Here is a 21,974-nt window from a genome sequence, read left to right on the forward strand (position 1 = left end):
AGTTCAGTGGAGTAATTAAATCAATCACAAAGTGTTGTACTTCCACTGAACGGGTTGACCCCTCAGAGCACCAACAGCTGCTGCTCAACAACCCGATGCACTACAGGTACGTCCATGGGTCCACAGGTATTCAAACGTCCCCCTAACAGCTGGTCCTCAACAACATCAGGACTGTGAGGACCCCCCAGACCCAAGCGGCCCCCTCTAATCTGACGCTCAGCAGCCCAGCTGAACACAGAGAGGGCTGAGAGATGAACCACGAGAGACACTGATGTTACCTGCTGCTTACCACCGGAACACAGACCTGCTGTGGGTTTAGATCCATGAACGATGTGTGTGTGTGTGTGCATGTCTGTGTAAATAAGTCTGTCTCTGTATGTGTGTGTGTGTGTGTGTGTGATTAAGTCCAGTGTTTCCCATACATAGACCATTGTGTGGCGCGGCGCCACAGAATCAAGATCGAACGCCACGAATTGATTGTGTCCTTTTTTTTTTTTTTTTTAATATATATATATATATATTTTTTTTTTTTATAACGCGATTTGGAAATCTAAAAATCGTTCCGTCCATTCATCTCTGCATAGCACTACGGAGTGATAATAACAAAGACGTGAATCAGGCAATAAATCCAATTTCCTTGACAGCGGTAAGGTTCGGTGTGCATTAAAGTACAGACGGAGTGGACCAATTGCGAACTACTGCAGCTGCTCCAAGTTAAACCCCAAAGCGGACTACACCACCTCTCATACTCCGCATAGAATTCTATTCCGAACCGATTGAGGCGTATATATATGATACTTTTCTATTCCGATTGAGCTGTTCTTCCACATCTATGCGGATCAGATGTGTCCGCATGTAAACGCAGAGTTACATGCACACTCACTGACGGCCGCGTCGCCGTGCTGTGTCGCCCCCCCCCCCCCCCCCCCGCGCACCACACATTGGTCCTTGGTCTGTGGGAAACACTGAAGTCTGTATACGTTTGTGTGTGTATGTGTTTGTGTGCGTGTGTGTTAATTTCTATGTACATATGTGTTTGTTGGTTTGGGTGTGTTTATGACTGTGTACATGTGCGTGCTTTTCTTTTCTTTTTTTGGGTCTGTGTGTGTGTTTGTGTGTCTACAATGGACACTCCCAGAGACGCTGAGGAACCAATCTCACTTAACCTAAACCCAGGGAGGAGGACCTCCTGGGTGAAGGAGGCCTGGAAGGTGTGGATGTGTGTCAGTGTGTCTGAGGACCCCCCTCCACCTGGGGACACTTTGTAGAAGGACAGAGAGCCAGCGGGCCGGTCCAGATACACTCCTACTCTGTTAGAGCGAGGGGGGGGGAGACGTATGGATGTTGTACTACCGTGGTGATAGGCAATGTAGAGAGCAGCATCATCGTCATCACCACAAACAAGACTCCAGGACTTGTTGTTCATTCCCAGCCTGCTGTCACTACTCCCTCCTCTCCTTGTCATTCCTCTGTATGCCACTCCTATATCAACCCATCCTCCCCTCTCTACCTCCCAGTAGCAGCGGCCAGTCAGACCCTCTCTACACAACACCTGCCCCCAGGCGTTAAACCTCTCTGGGTGATCCGGATACGACTGGTCCTCTTCAACCCACGTCACCTTCCTGCTGTCCTCAGACAGAGAGAGTCGTCTGTGGGCTGTGTTTGGGTCCAGTGTGAGTTCACAGGCATCTGACGGGAGAAACACGATTAGGCTGCTAAACCAATATTATTAATTATAATTATCATCATCATCATCGTCATCAATATTAAATAAACAGCATCACCAGCTCTAATTGAAATCTAAGGTGAAACACATGCATCATTCAAAACATGTTAATATGATTATTATGTGCCATAGCTAATGTAATGACCGGAATTAAAACAATATTATAATTATTATAATAGTGACAAGATGATAGTTTAATTTAATAGTTTTTGAATATAATATAGACATGTAATTATGATTAACAGTATCCTGATTATTATGGTGTTATGTCCAATGTTGTAAAATCATCACTCCTGATATAATCACAGCAATTATGTTAATGTTTATATATGTAAGATACATGATGTCAGTCATCAGCTTCATTCCCAGATATCTGAATGAACAGACGTCACCTCCTGCTGTGTGGATGGACTTTCCCTCTCAATAGTCAGTGTGCGTTGTGATGAATCAAACAGACACTTACACTTCTTTAGAGCTGGTTTCAGTCTCCACACTCCACCGTGCTCCACACTGGGGGGGGAAACAAAGTGAGAGCAGCATGTTGAAACATTCACCATCATCATCTGCCGTCTCATCACTTTCTACACAACATAAGTTACAGCTGCCTTTTCAAACCACTTCATCTAGCAGAGGGTTGAATCCTTGTAGGAGACATTGTCTCTGAATGGTGAGCTGTCCTCTCCATACCTGAGAGTGTCCAGTCTCCAGGGTGGATCCTCCAGTCCAGCAGAGAGCAGCGCAGCTCCTGAGTCTCCTGGGTGATTGTAGCTCAGGTCAAGCTCTCTCAGATGGGAGGGGTTGGAGCTCAGAGCGGAGGCCAGAGAAGCACAGCCTTCCTGTGTGACCAGGCAGCCAGACAACCTACACACACACACACACACACACACACACACACACACACACACACACACACACACACACACACACACACACACACACACACACACACACACACACACACACACACACACACACCTTTATTTATTCTATCTGGAAGAGAATATTTCTTACTGAAGTAAACAGATTAATAAAGTATTAATTCCATATGATGGACAACTTAAAGCTTTATGATTTAATTCAGATCACAGCCCGTCTAGAGCCTCCATCACCGAGCCTCATGTCTACACTAATGGCAATGGCAACTCCTCAGAGTTACATAACATATAACACATAACATACAGACAGCAACCCCTAACCCTCATCCTCCCATGAGCTGGCCAGAGTTACATCACACATAACATACATAACATGCTAGCAGTTAACAGTACAGCAACCCCTCACCCTCACATCAGCTGGCCGGTGTTCTGTCAGCTAGAATAACCTGTTAACTAATGACACACTAGCAGCTAACAAGACAGCAAAAATAAACAACCCTTAAAAAATAAAAATGATGTTCCTAGAATCCTCGTCCTCTAAAGTTCTGTTCCTCCTCTGGCCTCTTGGCCTCCCTCCTCCCATCTGTGCTCCACTGACATGTTGACCCCAGCCTACAAATGAATAATGATGCTGAATCTGGTGGGGATCTTAAGCCCAGTTCAGACCAAAGATTCGCCTCGCAACGAGGCTGTTTTGGAACGTCGCAGGGGAAGAGTTGCAGCAGCGTGACCCTAACCCTAACTTCAGGTCAACATTGGGGGATCGTAATTATTACCTTCAAATGTGTTCAACCAAAAAGTGGCCATTTCAGTATTATTTATCTGTAATTTAATGATTAAATCCAAATTTTGTTTGTGATGATGTATGAAATAACCCATTCCATCAATTGACGACTGCATTTTACAAGTGTGTTATGAGTGGCGGGGCATGCACTCATTTAACATGCCCTGGGAATGTATAAATATTCTTGAAACTTAAAACTGGACCATATATTCATTAGAGTTGGATTTCAACTCAATGCAGGACCACTATTGGAGCGGATTTGACGAACATTGGAATAAAATTAATTGTTTGGAGTGCTGCGGCAGAACGAATCAAGGAATGGGCGCAGTATCGGCCCAAAAGCAACAGGCCTACAATGCGCTTTACAAAGTAGGAAAGCGAGAATATAGCCTAGTCCCCCCCCCTTTACACACAAATTCTTGAAGGGGATCAATTAAAATAAACCAACAGTTTTTGCAAATAGAAATCTCTCTACAAAGTAAGAACTGCTCATGATGATATCGCTGCGCTGTCTCTGTGGAGCCAGCGCAGCAACACCTCTGCCCAAGCCCCCGCCCCCCACCCCCCCCCCCCCGGAACCGCTGAGCTGTTGCATTTACATCAGAATGAAACCCAATAAACCGCCAATGTGTGTGTAGGGTCCGGGGTGCTAGCTCAAGCAACCTAATCGCAAACCTAAGTTAGGCTACTTTTTAGCGTGATGCTGATGCTGTTGCGGCTCTCAGCTGTGCCAGAGCGTTCACAGTTGCTAGGGAAACCACCTGACGTCACCGCCCGGTGCAGCAGTTTGAACTGCCCCATGTTTAGAACATCGCAGCCCGTCTCGTCGCAAGGAGTTGGAAGGAGTTGTGAGTTGCAAGTCGTTGCGAGGCTAATCTTTGGTCTGAACTGGGCTTTAGACACGTGTCGTCTGTTCTTTTAGATCACAGCCCACCTAGTCCTGGATCATCCCTTACTATTAAACAAACCCAAAGACACATTTAACCCTAAAGGCGGCTGCATGCTTCAGCGTTGGTGTTACGTTGTTGCGCAAAATTTACTCAAAGCAATTCATGCTCCCTTTTAGGTTGCGCGTGTTGCGCGTGTTGCCAAGCAATTTACCGCCAGAACAGTAGGTGGAGTAATATGTGGAGGAAAGTTTTTCGTTGAAGACGACCTCGAGAATGACGTCTTTGTCTGTGGGAGTCGTTGGTTTGTTTATGTGCCAGATCGTGTTCTCCCCATACACAGTGAATGATGGCAACAGACAGAGGAACAGGGGTGATGAAGTTGTTGATCATTGGGGTTGTATAAATGTGCATATCTCTCTACATTTTAAAACGACATAATGTGTTGGCAGCAAAGTTAACTTCACTTCAGGTTAATGCTTTTGTATATGAGCCTGCCGGGTGATACTCCAGACAGGAAGTAGTAACCAGACCAGCAAACCAATCACAGCCTTGCAGGCTGGGCTGCTCGCGTAAAAGCTTACGTAAAAAATGACGCAAGTCTAGAAAAATCACCCGACGCACGCAAGACGTGAGAAGTCGCGCAAGGGGGGCGCAAGGGCGCGCAAGGGCCTCTTGCGCTTGCGCTTACGCTTACGTAACCGAGCATAAACCAGCCTTAACCCTGACCTGAGAGTTTCCAGTGTACAGTGTGGACTCCCCAGTCCAGCAGAGAGCAGCTTCACTCCTGAATCCTGCAGATCGTTGGTACTCAGATCCAGCTCTCTCAGACTAGAGGAGTTGGAGCTGAGAACTGAGGCCAGAGCTTCACAGCATCTCTCTGACAGACGACAGACATTCAGCCTTCACACACAAAATAAAAGACCATGTTACTGTGTTTATGTCTTTAACATTTTCCATAATTGAAAGAGAAGTTACGCCAATGTTAATTTTTTTTATGTTTAAATTCTAATGAGCTTTAAAAAAAAGCCTGACTACATGTGAATAGGTAGAATAATAATAATAAAAAATAGTAAACTGTACATTCTACATTAAATGTCTTTATTGAAGTTTTTTTGTTACTTTTTTTTTATAAAGACTCTTGTGCTGTAAAGGTTTGCACATTGAGTAAAACTGACCTGAGAGTTTCCAGTGTACAGTGTGGACTCCCCAGTCCAGCAGAGAGCAGCTTCACTCCTGAATCCTGCAGATCATTGTAACTCAGGTACAACTCGCGCAGACTAGAGGAGTTGGAGCTGAGAACTGAGGCCAGAGCTTCACAGCATCGCTCTGACAGATGACAGCCAATCAGCCTGCACACACAATAAACAGAACATGTTAGGAACCCTGATTTAATGTTTTAGACGACTTTTCTGATAGTTAGCTATCAGAAACTTTTCTTTTCTGATAGTTATATAAAAATGATGATACATTATTCTTCTGTTAATTATATTGTGGTGATCACGGCCGTGGTCACCGTGTCCGGGTGCCGCAAAGGATCCTGGGAGGCTCGGGGGGAAGCGGCACCGCCACCATGGGAGTCGTGTGTGTGAGTATGAGAGAGTGTGTGTGTGTGAGTATGAGAGAGTGTGTGTGTGTGTGTGTGTGTGTGTGTGTGTGTGTGTGTGTGTGTGTGTGTGTGTGTGTGTGTGTGTGTGTGTGTGTGTGTGTGTGTGTGTGTGTGTGTGTGTGTGTGTGTGTGAAAAAAAAGGCAACTCTCTGGGTCTTGCGTTGTGTAACTGCTTTAAACCTGGGCCCCGTTTCCCGATAACGATGGATCCAAGCTCGTACGATCATTCTCAAGAAGGATCTTGCGAACCTTCGTAAATTTCTTTGGAGCGTTTCCTGAAACTCCTCTTAACATGAACAAGCGTGCTCTGCTCTAACGACGTTTGTAGGCTTGTAACTGTCCACTGACACGGTGTTGAAATGGGCTCTGTAGGAGGGGGAGACGCAGGATTGTCGATGGAAAATAGGGTTAAAAAGGGTTCAAATATGTCCCCATCAAGGCATACAGCAGAGTATCCTACGAAAAGAATAGACTACAATAATACGTACACTGAAGATATTAAAACCCATTTGATTAGGCCTGGGCTGACATATGCTTTGTCAGTCCTAATCTTGAACGCACTGTGCGTATATATGTTTTCGAGGCATTTTCCCCCCTGAAACAATTCCATCTTACAAAAATCTAAAACAGCTTGTGTGACAACTACATTTATCATAATGTGCTAATTTCTTAGCACATAAAGAGCAGACTTTATCTGATTCCTTAAAAGGTTTCATTGATGGCGCGCACTCTCTAGTCTAGAATCTTTGGTGTAAACTTTAAAAATGCAACGCTCCATTCATTCATTATCAGTCAAAGGCAGAGGCTGGGCATTGACACACGGCTATTGCTGACCCGATAAGAAGAGCTTGGTCTAGATCCTGCCCATATTGTTGGGCAGGATGATGTATAGGCCTCTTTACACTGCCAAGCCGGTTCGGTCGCAGCTTGGCATGCCCGGCGACTTCACCGTCTTATCTCAAGTTTCCTGTGTAAAACTGAGGGGCCAAATCCCCCGTCCGTCACAGCGCGGGATTTCTTGGTTCACTGGAGAAGGCGGGGCTGCGCACAGAGTTTAGACCTCTTTAGAATAATTTGCATGCTCCCGGATTTTTTATTTTTTTTATGAATGAAGTCACCCGCATGTAAAAATGAGTTCACGTCAGTGTAGGCTACAAACGCGATTAACTATTTACAAGTCCAAAAACGCCAACATATTCTTTATTTTGCTGACTAAATTAACTAAATTGGGGTGCTAGCTCAAGCAGGCAATTTACCTCGGGTAGTGTTAACGCGTGGATCGTGCCGCGAAAAAGGCGTGCATAAGACGGCATATTTGGCAGTGTAAATACGCCTTATGATGGTGCTGGTAATGTAAGCGGGAAAGCGCGTGGCATTCAGGCACGCATTGCAGCACAGTTTCCCGCAGCAGTCTACGTTCACTTCAGAAACCACGCTCTCGATTGTGCACTCTACTATAAGGTCAGGGATGTTCGTTACTGTCTAGACACGGTCCAATTAATAATGAACTTCAACACAGCCTCACCGAAGCGCCTACAGTGCTTTATGGCAAATAATCGCAATAAAAAACGCCTGCAGAAATTCTCCGACACCCGCTGGTATCAGCATGATTTGTTTACAGTATGTCTTCTGTCATTGATCAATACGAGGACCAACCACAAGATTAAATTAAAATCAGAGGGAGACAGCAAGTGCAGCTCGAAAGCGACCTCCCACACAAGACGAATGGAATCATTTGAATTTATTATATGCCTTGAGGGTTACCTTGGGACGTGGCGTTTGATCGGTACATTTCGGCTGCGCATTTATTCTTGGAATTTTAAATTGCTGCAATAAATTATGTTGTTGTTGACTCTGTCTCGGTCTTTGCTTTTTAAATCTTACAGTAGTCTATGAGTAATATATTGGCGGTAACCACTGTTTTGGGGGTATTGCGAAATGGTGCCAGCTGGACATTCTGTGGTATTGGATGTGTTTTATTAAAACACATCCAATACCACTGAATGTCCAGCAGGTGACTCCACTGAGGCTATAGTAACGATGCTCTTAGCACCATACGAGCACCCCTGGAGCCCTCGTTAGCCAAGATCCCTTGGTGGCGGTGACGCTCCCCCCGGGCCTCCCAGGATCCTTTGCGGCACCCGGACACGGTGACCACGGCCGTGATCGCAAAAATATCATTTTCATTGGAACAACTCAAGAATTTATATTTTTTGTATGCGTATAAAGTCTTTGTTATGTTATACTTTTTTACACGTCAAACAATTTAAGACATATTCAAAATAAATAAAGGCAACTCTCGGGTCGTGTGGTGTATTGTGTAACTGCTTTAAACCGGGTCTCCCGTTGGGTCATTCCTGTGCTGCTCGCCAAAATATAATAATTCTAGGTAGACCTATAACCTTTGATTGATGCAAATACTGTGACTTCATTTGTTTAACTCCCACTCTCCCGTTAACAGGAGATTGTGGGAGGGCACTATTATTATATTTTGTGTATATAATTGAAAAGATGCAATGGCAACTCGGATAACTTTTCAACTTTTCATTTTCGCACCGCACATACAACAAGGTGTAATATGTCCAATGGCACCACCCTGATAAACGTGGTCAGCAAGGGTACTGAGTCATTTGATTATATATTTAGACGACATTTAGGATTGATCCTTAAACCAGGGGCCAATAGTCGTCTTTTAATAGTCTCCTGATACGGAACTGTTTGCACGTTGAGTAAAACTGACCTGAGAGTTTCCAGTGTACAGTGTGGACTCCCCAGTCCAGCAGAGAGCAGCTTCACTCCTGAATCCTGCAGACGATTGGAACACAGGTCCAGCTCTCTCAGACGAGAGGAGTTGGAGCTGAGAGCTGAGGCCAGAGCTTCACAGCAGTCCTCTGACAGATCACAGAAATTCAGCCTGCACACAATAAAAAGAACATGTTAGGAAGTGAGATTAAAAGTGCTTAAAGGATCCAACTAGCTCACAGGAGAAACATGGTGTAGCTAACGAACAGCACAGGGCCGCCATGGGGCCACACTGGAGGGGAGGACGTCCAATGATGCTAACGCCTCGGCTCTCCTCGCTGCTATCAGGGATCAGGGAGTGAGCTCAAGGAGATGACTGTGGACATTCAAACTTCCTCCAGCAGTCCCCTGATGGCCGTAGGGATCCTGAACTCTGTGTGAACAGAGTCAGACCTAACGAAGCAGAGGGCTGTGGAGCCAAGGAGGGCCTTCAGCGCTCTATCAGACCCAATGCTTCCTTCTGTGAGACTATTGATTCATTAATTCAACCTTTTATTTTGATAAACCATCATAAATGTGCTTAAGCTCATTTACATAAACCTATAACACTGAGGGCACTTGCCCTTCCTGACTTCAGACACTTATAGGGGGCTTCAAAACAAGGATGACTATGAAACCCCTCTGGGGCTTTGCTTCTCTACATATTCAAACCTTTGATGTTATTCTGTATCCCTACATATTAAATAGATACATATTGTTCTGTATTTCTACATATTCAATCGTTTTATGTTGCTCTGTATTTCTACATATTCAATCTTTTTATGTTTATGCATTCCTACATATTCAATCTTTTTATGTTTATGCATTCCTACATATTCAATCGTTTTATGATGCTTTGTATATCTACATTTTCAATTATGTTGTTCTGTATTACTACATAGTCAATAGTTTTATGTTCTGTATTTCAACATATTAATTTATGTTGTCCTGAATTTCTACATATTCAATTCTATTATGTTGCTCTATATTTCTACATGATCAATAGTTTTATGTTGTTCTGTATTTATTCACATTAAATGGTTTAATGTTGCTCTGTATTTCTGCATTTATTGTTCTGTATTTCTACATCTAAAATTGTTGGACCTTGTTCTGTATTTTATGTCTTCAATTGAAGTTCTGAAGATAAAATATATGTAAAGTATATCTGTAAAAAATGATGACGTAACAAAGACCTTATAAAGTCATGGCAACAAAAAAGAAATTGTTGAGTCTTTCCTATGAAAATTATACATTTATGAACTTGAAATGAACTATATATTCATACAGCGCTCTTCAAGTCACCTTACATTGACTTCATATAGGGCTTTACAGTGAAGGGGGGACCTCACTTACCACCACGAATGTGTAGCATCCACATGGGTGATGCACGGCAGCCAATCGGCGCCAGAACGCTCACCACACATGAATTGTGAATGTGTGATTGGACTGTCATATTATACTTTGTTGTCCCAATTGTCATGTACATTACCTTTAACACACACACTTACATACACCTATATGCATGCTTACACTACCAAGGGACCACAATGGAAATAAGCCCATGTGCTTTTATGTGTTATCCTTTTGACCTGTTCATTTGTAAGCTTACGTTTGTGCATGCTTCAATAAAGAATTTCAATCACTTCAATCAATCAATTACACACCAGCTTGAGGTGGAGAGTGAGGGGATGAATGAATCAGCCATTTAAACAGGGGGATGAATAGGAGGCCAGATGAATGAGCCTGATTGGGCAGCTTTAGCCGGGACCCGGGAATCCCCTACTCTTTTTGAGATAAGTGCCCTGGGATCTTTAATAACCTCAGGGAGTCAGGACCTCGGCTTTACGTCTCCTCTGAAGGACGGCACCTTCCACAGCCCAGTGTCCCCGTCACTGCACTGGGGCATCAGGATTTATGCTCTGGCCAGAGGGAAGAGTGCCCCCTACTGGCCACCAACCGACACCACTTCCAGCAGCAGCTCAGTGTTCCCAGTTGGTCTCCCATCCAGTATTAACCAAGCCCACCTGCTTAGCTTCAGAGGTTCAGCTAAGGCAGGGTCTACATTGGTCTGGCTGCTGGTTTATTTAGACAAATACTGCAAATACTGCGACTTCATTTGTTCAACTACCACTGACCCGTTAACAGGGGATTGTGGGAACGCACTTTTATTATATTTTGTGTTAATAATTGAAAAGTTGCAATGGCAACTTTGGGATTACAAAAATTACATTTTTGCATCCCACATATACAAAAAGGTGTAATGTATCCAATGGCACCACTCTGATACATGTGGTCATCAAAGGTACTGAGTTATTATCTGATATAGTTTGACTTCATTTAGGTGTGATTCTCAGACCAGGGGGCAGAAGGGAAAAGTCTTCTGAAACCGAACCTTGTGGTGTAACAGTTTGCACTTAGTAAAACTGACCTGAGAGTTTCCAGTGTACAGTGTGGACTCCCCAGTCCAGCAGAGAGCAGCTTCACTCCTGAATCCTCCAGTTCATTGGAACTCAGGTCGAGCTCTCTCAGACTAGAGGAGTTGGAGCTGAGAACTGAGGCCAGAGCTTTACAGCATCTCTCTGACAGCTGACAGCCATTCAGACTTCACACAAAAAAACAGAACATGATGAGAACCGTGATTAAATGTGATTCAACTATCAGAAAAGACTTGTCTGATAGTTGAACAAATGATTATACATTAGATCTTTAAATGGTAGTTACATATTAGGTTTACATTTTTGATACTAACAAAAATGCTATGACAGAAAACTGTATCATAATATTACTTTTATAGAATTATGTATATTGTGTGCATCGTAAAACATGTTATAAGTATGCCTACAGATATATGTTGTATGTTATTGTAACTTTTGTATTCTAGTATTATATACAGTATATTGTATTGTGTGCATTGCAATACATGTTCTTAGTGCACCGTCAGAGATGTTTTGTAATTTACTATAACTTTTATATTCTAGTATTATGTATAGTGCTGTATTGTTAATACATGTTATGAGTGAACCTACAGAGATGTTTTGGAGGCTTTGACCAATGGCAGCAGCCCCAGAAGACCCTCCTCAGAAGCAGAGTATTTCTTCAGGTAAAACACGTCCAGCTGCTCTTCTGATGTCAGTAAGATGAAGACCAGAGCTGACCACTGAGCAGAGGAGAGAGATTCAGTGGAGAGTCTTCCTGATGTCAGGTACTGTTGGATCTCCTCCACTAGAGAACAGTCATTCAGTTCATTCAGACAGTGGAACAGATTGATGCTTCTCTCTTGAGAGAGATCTCCACCTATCTTCTCCTTGATGTAATGGACTATTTGGTTATTGATTTGTGACCTCCTTCCTGTCTGCCCCGATTGAACGTTTATTGTTAGATTGCCCAGTAATTTACTTCCTCTTGGTCCCAGCAGACCTTGTAGGAGCATCTGATTGGTCTCTAGAGAGAGGCCCAGGAGGAAGCGGAGGAACAAGTCCAGGTGTCCGTTCTCACTCTGTAAGGCCTTGTCCACAGCACTCTGGTAGAGGGGGAGGAGTTCAGCTTCCCTGGAGGTTGGATGTTCTTCTGAGAGCAGGTTGACACCAGTGTTGATGAAGGACAGAAAGACATAAAGGGCAGCCAGAAACTCCTGGATGCTCAGATGGACGAAGCAGAACATCCTGTCCTGGTGCAGTCCACACTCCTCTTTAAAGATCTGGGTGAACACTCCTGAGTAAACTGAGGCTGCTCTGATATCGATGTCACACTCTGCCAAGTCTGCCTCGTAGAAGATCAGCTGGCCTTTCTCCAGCTGGTTAAAAGCCAGTTTCCCCAGAGAAACAATGATCTCCCTGCTCTCCGAACTCCAGTGTGGATCAGTTTCAGCTCTCTCACGATACTTCCTGTCCCCCTGTATGGACTGAACCCTCAGGAAGTGGCTGTACATCTGAGTCACGGTCTTGGGCACCTCTTCTCCTCTCTGGGATGTTTTGAAGAAGTCCACTAGAACTGTAGCAGTGATCCAACAGAAGACTGGGATGTGACACATGATGTGGAGGCTTCGAGATTTCTTGACGTGAGAGATGATTGTGGTGGCCATTGTCCCCTCTCTGAATCTCTTCCTGAAGTACTCCTCCTTCTGTGGGTCGGTGAACCCTCTCACCTCGGTCACCATGTCAACACACTCAGCAGGGATCTGATTGGCTGCGGCAGGGCGTGTGGTTATCCAGATGCGGGCAGAGGGAAGCAGGACTCCCCTGATGATGTTTGTCAGCAGCACGTCCACTGAGGTCGGTTCGGTGACATCAGTCCAGATCGGGTTATTCTGGAAGTCCAGAGGAAGTCGACACTCATCCAGACCATCCAAGATGAAGACTACTTGGTCATGGTCGTATCTGTAGATTCCTGATTCTTTGGTTTCAACAGAAAACTGATGAAGAAGTTCCAGTAAGCTAAACTCTTTCCCTTTCAATAAATTCAGTTCTCTGAAAGTGAGGAGAAATGCGAAGTCTATGTCTTGGTTGGCTTTGCCTTCGGCCCAGTCCAGATAGAACTTGTGTGTTAAGAGAGTTTTACCAATGCCGGCCACTCCGGTTGTCATTATTGTTCTGATTGGTTTATCTTGTCCAGGTAGAGGTTTAAAGATGTCTTCACATCTGATTGGTGTTTCCTCGTTGGCTTGCTTCCTGGATGCCTTTTCAATCAGTCTGACCTCATGTTCCATGTTGACCTCTCCACTGCCTCTCTCTGTGATGAAGAGCTCTGTGTAGATCTCATTCAGAGGTCTCTGCTCTCCTGCTCTAGCGATTCCCTCAAACACACAGTGGAACTTCTTCTTCAGATGAGCCTTGAGTTCATGTTGCCACTGGACCGCAACAGCTCCTAAATCCCAAACCAGAAGAAACATACCATTCATATTTCCAAGCAATATTACTGGTGTAAAGAAAAAAGTATTATAAAATTCTACTTTATATGGATCTTATAACTTTATTAGTAGTGCTGTCGTTGTTGAGTATCAGTTGTATCAGTGACTTGCTAACCTGATATAACAAGATAGTGGTGCATCTCTTCCACTGAGTTATTCTGCTGTTGATCTGCCGTTTAATGTTTACAATTCTTTAAGCTGATACCCCCACAATAACCCTACATATATGGATCAACCCATTTAACCTATATATGAGTATCTTACCACTCCCCAGCTTGTCGGCCAGTTCCTCCTGGTTCATCTCCATCAGGCAGAGCTTTGTGATGTCTACCACTCCCTCTATGGCGCGCCTCCTCTGCTCCTCGTTCTTATCATCCTCCTCCTCCTTCTCCCTCTGACTCTCCGAGCATTGTGGGTAATCTGAGAAGAGATCCCTCCAGAGCTTCTTCAGCTCCTTGTCTAGAAAAGCGTGTGCGTTCTCCTCAGCCCTCTGGAACAGAACAAACATCAAGGAGAACTTTACTTTGAACTAACTGAGGACATCAGAAGCATCTGTCCTAGATTAACGTCTCCCTGGTCTAAAGAGGGAAAACTGGAGCCTATAAGCTCCACAAGAGATGCTTTTATTGCCCATGTAGAGCCAGGGGCACCACTAGAGATTGTGGGCCTTATCAAATAATATATTGGGCCTCCAACCTAGACCACCCACCAGCCTAGAAAATCCATTTGACCACCCATAGATTGATAGACTAGCTCTAGTGTAGCCTACTGCTAATTACCTAATACTAAGCCTGCTGTCATTGACCATTGATGTATGAATGTAAGAGGTACATGAGTAAGGCTGGGACAATGTGTCGACGTAATCGATGACGTCGACGCATAAATTACGTCGACGCGGAAAATGCGCGTCGATTCGAAAAACCCAAAACGAAGATGGCGACGGAGCGTAGTAGCAACGCGAGTGGCTCCTCAGACTATCATAAGTGCAAGGCTCCACACACTCATTCCTCTACAGTATGGGAATTCTTTAATGTAAAAGGAAACGATTCCGTGATACGTCGTCTTTGCAAAATGGAGATGACTTTCCATTCTAGCACCACGGCAAATGCACCAGCACCTGAAGAGGTGCCACCCGGGAGCAGCTGCAGATGACTGAGCAACGTAGACTTCAAAGAATGCATTTCTTTGCACTTTTATTTTTGAATTTAAAGGCAATAAACATGTATTGCAATGTTAAGGAATTCATGTTTTTTTCATTCAGATATGTAAATCAACATGTATAAATTGCTATTAGTCAATTAATGGGGAGATAATCGATAATCGAATCGAACTGAAAAAATGAATCGTTAGATTAATCGATGCATCGAAAAAATAATCTCTAGATTAATCGTTTAAAAAATAATCGTTTATCCCAGCCCTATACATGAGTGGCATCTCTCATTGCTGTTGCAGTTCTGGCAAAAGGCTTTCCTCTTGAGAAATTCATGAAATTCAGTGGTGCTTTACATTTTGGTCAATTTGTTCCCAAAGTTTGTCAGATGCCAGTAATGTTACACTGGCTCTAAACACCTCAGTAAAATGGGACAGAAAAGACACAGACTGTCTTCATACTCTGCTATTACTTTTCACCACTAGGGGTCAGTATTCACAGACCTACCCTGGCTGTATAGTTGATAAGTAGAAGAAAATTAGTGAAGGCCTAAATAAACAGACTTCCCGGGTCATCCACCTGTCTCCCTCATTTATTGATTCATATTTATGAATTTCATGTTTTATGAAGAACTATTTGATTGATAGGGAAGGAAGGTAAATAAATAAAAACCTTTGTTTGTATAAACTGTTGGCCCTTTTCCTCCCTCTCAGCTCTCTGTTTCTGATACCACGACTTCTACATCAACGACGACGTGTCAAACTACTGACAGTCTGTTCTCCGTCTGTTCTGCTTGTAAGCTGACCGAGTGGAAGACTCTGTGCTGAAAACTGGATCCACGCAAGACTGAACCATGCAATAAAGAGAGAGAGGTGGAATATATAGACTATACTGAACATTTAGCCAAACATGGAGGAACAAACCCCTTGTTTGTTTAAATTGCTACGTTTTTTAGATAACATTTTCACACTAAATATATTAACTTGATTATGATGAATTCCCCCCCCCCCCCCCCCCCCCCCTTTACGGCGCCCCTGTTTAGAGCTGAAGTCAAATGTCTTGTTTCATTTACACACCTTGATCAGCTCTGCTTGATGCTGCTGTACAGACTGAGCACTGGTAACCTTTGACCTCTCCTGTGGTCGCCTGTGGAGACAGCGTGCACACACACACACACACACACACACACAGTATCTTTTTAATACAAACCTGATTGTAAATATCAGTCAGTAAAACTACTAGTTTGTTGGAAACTCCTACCTCTCCTCTCTGGAGGGGCGTCCATCTTTAAGTCTAGGAGGATGATCCATAGACCAGTTGCTCTTCAAGGAGACACAGCTGGGTCCAGGGGAGTCCGCTCTCTCCTTCTGGACTCTTATAGAAAAACAAGAACCAGGATTTATGGATGTTTGATCGATGCTGTCGTTTTATAATCTTTGACAAATCCTTACCCTTCCTCTCTGGAGGAGCGTCCATCTTTAAGTCTAGGAGGATGACCCATAGAGCGGTCGCTCTTCAAGGAGACACAGCTGGGTCCAGGGGAGTCTGCTCTCTCCTTCTGGACTCTTCTATAAAAACAAGAACCCGGATTAAAGGATGTCTGATAGATATAGTTGTATAATATCTGATAAATCCTCACCTCTTCTCAATAGACTGATTTCCATCTCTAAAGTTATGCGGATTATCCATAGAGCGGTCACTCTTCAAGGAGACACAGCTGGGTCCAGGGGAGTCTGCTCTCTCCCGCTGCTCTGGGCTTCAACACAACACACACACAGCTTTTACTAAGACTGATGATGGAGTCATGAGATATCAGTGCTGAGCTCTGAGAAGGACAACAGTCACAGACAGAGAGATCCTCTTCTTACCTCTTAGCTTTGCTCTGGCGGCCATGTTCCCCAGACAGAGTGGTTTTAGAGGTAGGAGCCCCCTCCTCTCTCTCCTCATCCATAGTAGACTGGAGACCTGGACACAAACACAATGCCATATTGTTTCTCTGGATTCTCTTTAAGTACCAAACATGAAATGACTTCAGTGAAGACTTCCTATCTTCCTTCTGTCTGACACACACACACTATCTGTCCCACAGTCTAGAACTACACAGTCAATCTCAACTTATGTCAAGATCACAAACTCTATCCCTCTCTCCGTCTAGAGCTACATTCTAATCATGCTCTGTCTTCTCGAATCTAGATCACATGCACGCGCGCGCACACACACACACACACACACACACACACACACACACACACACACACACACACACACACACACACACACACACACACACACACACACACACACACACACACACACACACACACACACACACACAATGCTTCTAACACGTTCATTTAATTATGGCCAATTATTTATTTACCTTTAGATCCGACACTTCCAAACCATCAATTCTTAACTGTTACCAATGAAACTGACCGTTCTGACCTCCCTACAGAATAAAGGTCCACAATACAAGGAAGGATCCGTATATAATCGGCCTCAACACGGTAAAACTAGTTACTGATGTCCTGACGCATACTCCTTCATTAAACCTATTTTACACCACAAACATGGATACAATCAGCTTGGACTGGAAACAGATTAATTTAGTAAGAATAAATTAATATAGTTTGAATACTTCTGGTAAGAAAACAGGAATTCAGGAAACGGTACCTTATCTTTTCCGTGACGAAACGTGTGCTGCCCGTGTTGAATGGAAATATAGAATAACAAATGCAAGGAAAGGAGGGAATAAAGAGATTTAGGTGTTCACCAAATAACAGAGAAGTGTTTAGAAGCGAGACAGGACATTAACAAAGGTTCTGAGAGTAAAGATTGGGCTGCTTGGGTCCTTATGGCAGACAGATCAGAAAGAGGAAGAGCTTTGAATCACAGCTAACTGCGTCACATCGTTTATGTGAAATTCCAGTGAAACCAGAGAATGTCTAATATGAGACGGGCTCTGGCGAAACTAAAGTAATGGCGCGTTCACACCAAAAGCGAAGGGGCGGCGCAACTTCCATACAAAGTCAACGTATAGACGCGTTCCAGGCGACGGGCGCGTTCGACTCCATACAAAGTCAACGTATAGTAATGCTGTAGCCTACTTTATATCGTCTGTGGGGAAATCCTGGGACTCTCAGAGTATCAAACTACAACTGGAAAAAAAGAGAAGCTTAGGAAACACTTTTATTTTGAAAACTTCTGAGTTAAGGGACATAAAAGACAACAACCCCAAAAACACGCTGTCGGAAACACCTCGGATCAAACCAGGGACAGGACAGACCCGGAAGTAAGTTATTACCTCTGAGGCTAATTCAAGGCTAGTTGCTATTCAACTCGCATGTTGCATGGTAAGAACTTGGCTGGTAGTACCTGGGTTTTGAAAAATAGCGGGGGAGTTGTGCTGAGTGTGGCGCTGCGCCCCCAGGAGTAACAATACTCTGATTCCCTACATCTGTTTATTTACAGACGTATTATATTGGATTCATCTAATTGTTTCCTTCATTCCTCCTTCCGTCTTCAACCAATGAATGAATCCCAACGTTAGAGGTGTTTCGTTTCCATGCCGACTGTGTCATCTCTACACCCAATCAACACTAGATACACTGCCCTCTAGGGGTCGTACTTGGTTAAAGCACAAATAACCTTTTGTTGCGTACAGAACGGAACTTTGTTTAATCGATAAGAATAATTAAAGGCACCCAGTGCAACTTTCGAGGCTTAAAAATAAACATTAAATTTCTAGTCTTTTTTACACGTAGTAAGTTTCAATAACTCCATACAATTACATACCGACATTCAAGCAGCAAAGATGAGACGTCGTTGTGTGGTGAGAACTGATAGAAAATCGATAACAACAATGCCGCCATTTTCTTTATTTTTTGTAACCTACAATAAATAAAGCAGGCTTCCAGTCAATGGAAAAATGGCTTCTCCCCACCGGCGGTTGTTGTTTACGATTTTCTATCAGTTCTCACCACACAACGACGTCTCATCTTTGCTCCTTGAATGTCGATATGTAATGGTATGGAGTTATTGAAACTTATGTGTAAAAAAGACTAGAAATTGAATGTTTATTTTTCATTGAATGTTTACATAAAGTTGCACTGGGTGCCTTTAAACAAACAAAACTAAAGCAGAATTAATACATCAGGGGCGCTTGAGGGGTGGGGGGGGGCTCACCATCCTGAACAGAGGTCAATCAGTCAGACGGTTTGAAGCAGCCCCTCTGCTGTGAGGGAGAGCCCCCCAGGACTAAAGAGAAGGCCCAGCGTTTAGGACCCTCTGCTGTGAGGGAGAGCCCCCCAGGACTAAAGAGAAGGCCCAGCGTTTAGGACCTTCTGCTGTGAGGGAGAGCCCCCCAGGACTAAAGAGAAGGCCCAGCGTTTAGGACCCTCTCAGGGGGTGAGGATCAGGGGAGCGGTGAGAATGAGGTTGCGGCCCGCTGCTCTGGGCTATCGTCTATCTACTGGACATGACTGCAGTGTGGAGGTCCGGCCAGCAGGGGCAGCACTGAGGAGGCCTCAGTCCTTTGTGTGTTCTGGAAGAATGGCAGAACGTCTCACTGGTGTCCCACTGGTGTCTCACTGGTGTTGAATCAATCCTCGCGGATGGTGTGCCCTCGCATAACTTGAACGCTGAATGATGATTTCGATAAGTTAAACTCATGTGCTGAAACACGTTGGAGGGTTAGCGGTAGAAGCTTCTCACTAACTCTGATGACAGTTATATTATCTATGTTTCATGAAGGAAGGAACTTCAGCGATTTCTAGATTAAATAAACATAATTGTAACTCGGTAATGTGCGCATGTTTATGTGTTTATTCTTTTTTTTAACCTTTATTTTTCCAGATAAAACATTAAGAACAGTTTCTTATTTACAATATTGATCTATTGTATGTGCGTATGTGAGTGTGTGTTTGTATATTTTTCCCCAGATTAGTTTTTTTGTGTGTGTGTGTGGTTAAAAAAGTCGGACTCCACTGTTGTGTGTGTGGTTATATCCTTTCCAAACACTGATGAAGGGGTGAATGGAGACTCCATTGTTGTTTGTGGGGTAATATCCTCCCTCCCCACTGATGAAGGGGTGAATGGAGACATACGAGAACTTTCAGTTGATCCACTGAGTTGTTTATTAACATTATGCTAGGAGGGAAGACATGCAGTAAAGGACCACCTGTCTGAATCAGGCAGCCTCCGGCTGTACGTGACCTCATCAGCCCAGAGTGAAGGGACGTACAGGTGTACTCTCAGGTACGCAGACGAAGAAGACGTAACCCACATTGAACCGAAGATATCTGAAGACCCTATTGAAGGTAGGCTCTTGGTGTAAATACAAAAGCAATCTGTGTGATGCTAAAACACCTGTGGTGGGAAAAAGCGACATTCTGTTTACAACACATGGGGGGGTAAGGCAAAGGTCTCCATTGTCTTCTTTACTGAACCATGTTAACTGGACCAGTAACTGAGGAGCCACCTTAGACAATGTGATTGAAACATGTTTAATGTGAAGGTATTAGGATGTGGATTGCAGTCATTGTTATAATGAGTGTTATTATTATTATTATTGAAAGAATAAGCAACATTCTCTTTTTCTGTTCAGAGGGATCTTCTAGCACAGTTGGGATCATTTTAGTAGTCGTGGATCCCGTTATCATTTTATATATCATATAACCGATAAAGGTAAAACCACTACTTTTCATTCATTAATAACATGTTTACTACACATTTTTATTTTATAGAATTTCTTGAGAAAGGTGGGGAGGTAACTTCTGGTTTATTTATGAGTGATGTGGGACTGTGTAGTTTTACAAATAGGATTATGAAGCTATTATTAATATAATATAACATTTTTGTTACTCGTAGGCCAAAGAAGGACAAGGAAGGAGCTCAAACAACCAAAGTACTGAACCCTCTCAGGAAGTCGTTCCTCTGTCTGAGATAACGGGTTCAACCTCCTGACCTTATTACCGTACCATCAGACACAGCAGGGTAAGACTGTGGTTGCAGGAGCCAGGATCTTTACGTTGTAATTTAGGGGTGTAACAGTAGAATGGGGGGGGGGGGGGTGCTTTGTAGGAGGGACTGACCAGCTTGAGGAGTGAGGCGGAGATGTGTAAAAGGTGAGTAGGTGTGGTCTGTAGGGGCTGATTCTGACCTCTGAGTCCTCTGCTGGGATTAGAGATTATGCCCGGTGTCTTCATCTGAGATGGACTGGGAGGATGATTTCATTCTGCACCAGAGAAAGACTTTGAAAAGGTCAAACAGACAATGTGATGGGTACAACCGAGGCAACTTCAGCACCACAACAACAACAACAACATGGACGACCTTGGTGACACACCACAGAGCACACATCCAAGAGCAAAGAAACATGTATCTGGATTAATGGGAATGAAACGTTTTCTGACTGGTCCCTTGAAAAGCGTTGACATTTTTGTCATCCTTATGATCCCACTATTTTCTTTTACGAAACTTAAATTCATCTTTAAGGCAATGAATGGATGAGTTGTAACATGCGTCCATTATCTTACTGTACCGTCAGTGGAATTGTCTTCTGCACAGATTTAAAAGAAAAGCATCTCCAACGGATAACAACAATTGTTATGTATTAATATTGATCATTTTATTTGTATTAGGCCTATAAAGTTGTAATCAGCCATTTTCAAAGACTTTTTGAAAAACGATGTACTGTATATTCTGGCAACCCGCCTTCTCCAGTGAACCGCCTCCTCCCCAGACCGGACACAACTTTACTGGGCAAAAAGGCCTGTTTAATCCAAAAAGTCTCAAACTGAAAATAACTAGAAACCTGGGAGGAATCGACGGTCCTATCCCACGAGAACCTGTCTCTCCTTGCCCGAGCCACATGGCTGAGAGAGCCCTGATTGAGTGGAGAAGCAGGCTATTCAAGCCCTGCTTCTGCACCTGTTCCTCAGGTGCTCTGCATTTAGATAATTGGCCCCCGCTCCAACGCCCTCAATGGCACCATCTGGGGGTAGACTGCTTCCAGGGGTGCTGGGCCGGATCCGGGTTGCCACACTCCTCTACCCTTTGATGAAGCTTCGGGGCCTCGTGTTGGAGCGGCGGTCCTGCCTGAAGCGGAGCTGCTCCCGCTGCCGGCGTCGCCCGCTGCCTCGTCTCCGGCTGCCTCGTCTCCGGCTGTGTCGAGGCTGCTTTGGAGGCTGGCGTTCACTCAAAAAATGGACCGTAGCTTGGTCGAGTCCTCGGTCGATTCTCCGCCATATGTGGCG

At 44.0% G+C, this 21,974-nt stretch overlaps 1 protein-coding gene and 2 long non-coding RNA genes across 11 annotated transcripts in view; 1 reads left to right on the forward strand and 2 right to left on the reverse strand.

Annotated features, from left to right (window-relative positions):
- Window positions 1-21,974, reverse strand: part of LOC130377463 (uncharacterized) — a 77,213-nt gene that overhangs the window by 12,962 nt on the left and 42,277 nt on the right. The gene's annotated exons all lie outside the window — the stretch shown is intronic.
- Window positions 912-18,245, reverse strand: LOC130377412 (NACHT, LRR and PYD domains-containing protein 12-like). Of its 3 annotated transcripts, none has more exons than XM_056584529.1 (15): window positions 17,392-18,245; window positions 16,587-16,683; window positions 16,358-16,474; window positions 16,170-16,286; window positions 15,979-16,092; window positions 15,795-15,864; window positions 13,833-14,058; window positions 11,689-13,525; window positions 11,091-11,264; window positions 8,622-8,795; window positions 5,451-5,624; window positions 5,002-5,175; window positions 2,414-2,587; window positions 2,190-2,236; window positions 912-1,689 (listed from the first exon to the last, which is right to left on the reverse strand). In XM_056584529.1, exons 2-15 carry the CDS (start codon window positions 16,667-16,669, stop codon window positions 1,055-1,057), a joined length of 4,116 nt encoding a protein of 1,371 aa, XP_056440504.1. In that variant the 5' UTR covers window positions 16,670-16,683; window positions 17,392-18,245; the 3' UTR covers window positions 912-1,054. The 3 variants fall into 3 exon arrangements, with proteins under 3 accessions (XP_056440504.1, XP_056440503.1, XP_056440506.1); XM_056584528.1 differs by having other exon boundaries at window positions 15,979-16,095; XM_056584531.1 differs by lacking the exons at window positions 5,002-5,175; window positions 5,451-5,624; window positions 8,622-8,795; window positions 11,091-11,264 and having other exon boundaries at window positions 15,979-16,095; window positions 17,392-18,240.
- Window positions 17,470-20,752, forward strand: LOC130377475 (uncharacterized). Of its 2 annotated transcripts, none has more exons than XR_008894190.1 (3): window positions 17,470-18,010; window positions 19,871-20,036; window positions 20,587-20,752. It is a non-coding gene; the product is annotated as an uncharacterized LOC130377475 (long non-coding RNA). The 2 variants fall into 2 exon arrangements; XR_008894189.1 differs by lacking the exon at window positions 20,587-20,752 and adding an exon at window positions 20,324-20,403.

The sequence above is a fragment of the Gadus chalcogrammus genome, chromosome 23, assembly GCF_026213295.1.
Source record: "Gadus chalcogrammus isolate NIFS_2021 chromosome 23, NIFS_Gcha_1.0, whole genome shotgun sequence".
NCBI lineage: Eukaryota > Metazoa > Chordata > Actinopteri > Gadiformes > Gadidae > Gadus > Gadus chalcogrammus.

Excerpts from the sequence above, each read along its gene's own strand:
- LOC130377412 (XM_056584528.1), bottom strand. The coding sequence starts at position 16,669 with ATGGATGAGGAGAGAGAGGAGGGGGCTCCTACCTCTAAAACCACTCTG. Across the intron at positions 16,475-16,586 it reads CGCCAGAGCAAAGCTAAGAG|CCCAGAGCAGCGGGAGAGAG; the intron begins GTAAGAAGAGGA and ends GTTGTGTTGAAG. Across the intron at positions 16,096-16,169 it reads CGCTCCTCCAGAGAGGAAGG|AAGAGTCCAGAAGGAGAGAG; the intron begins GTAAGGATTTGT and ends TTGTTTTTCTAT.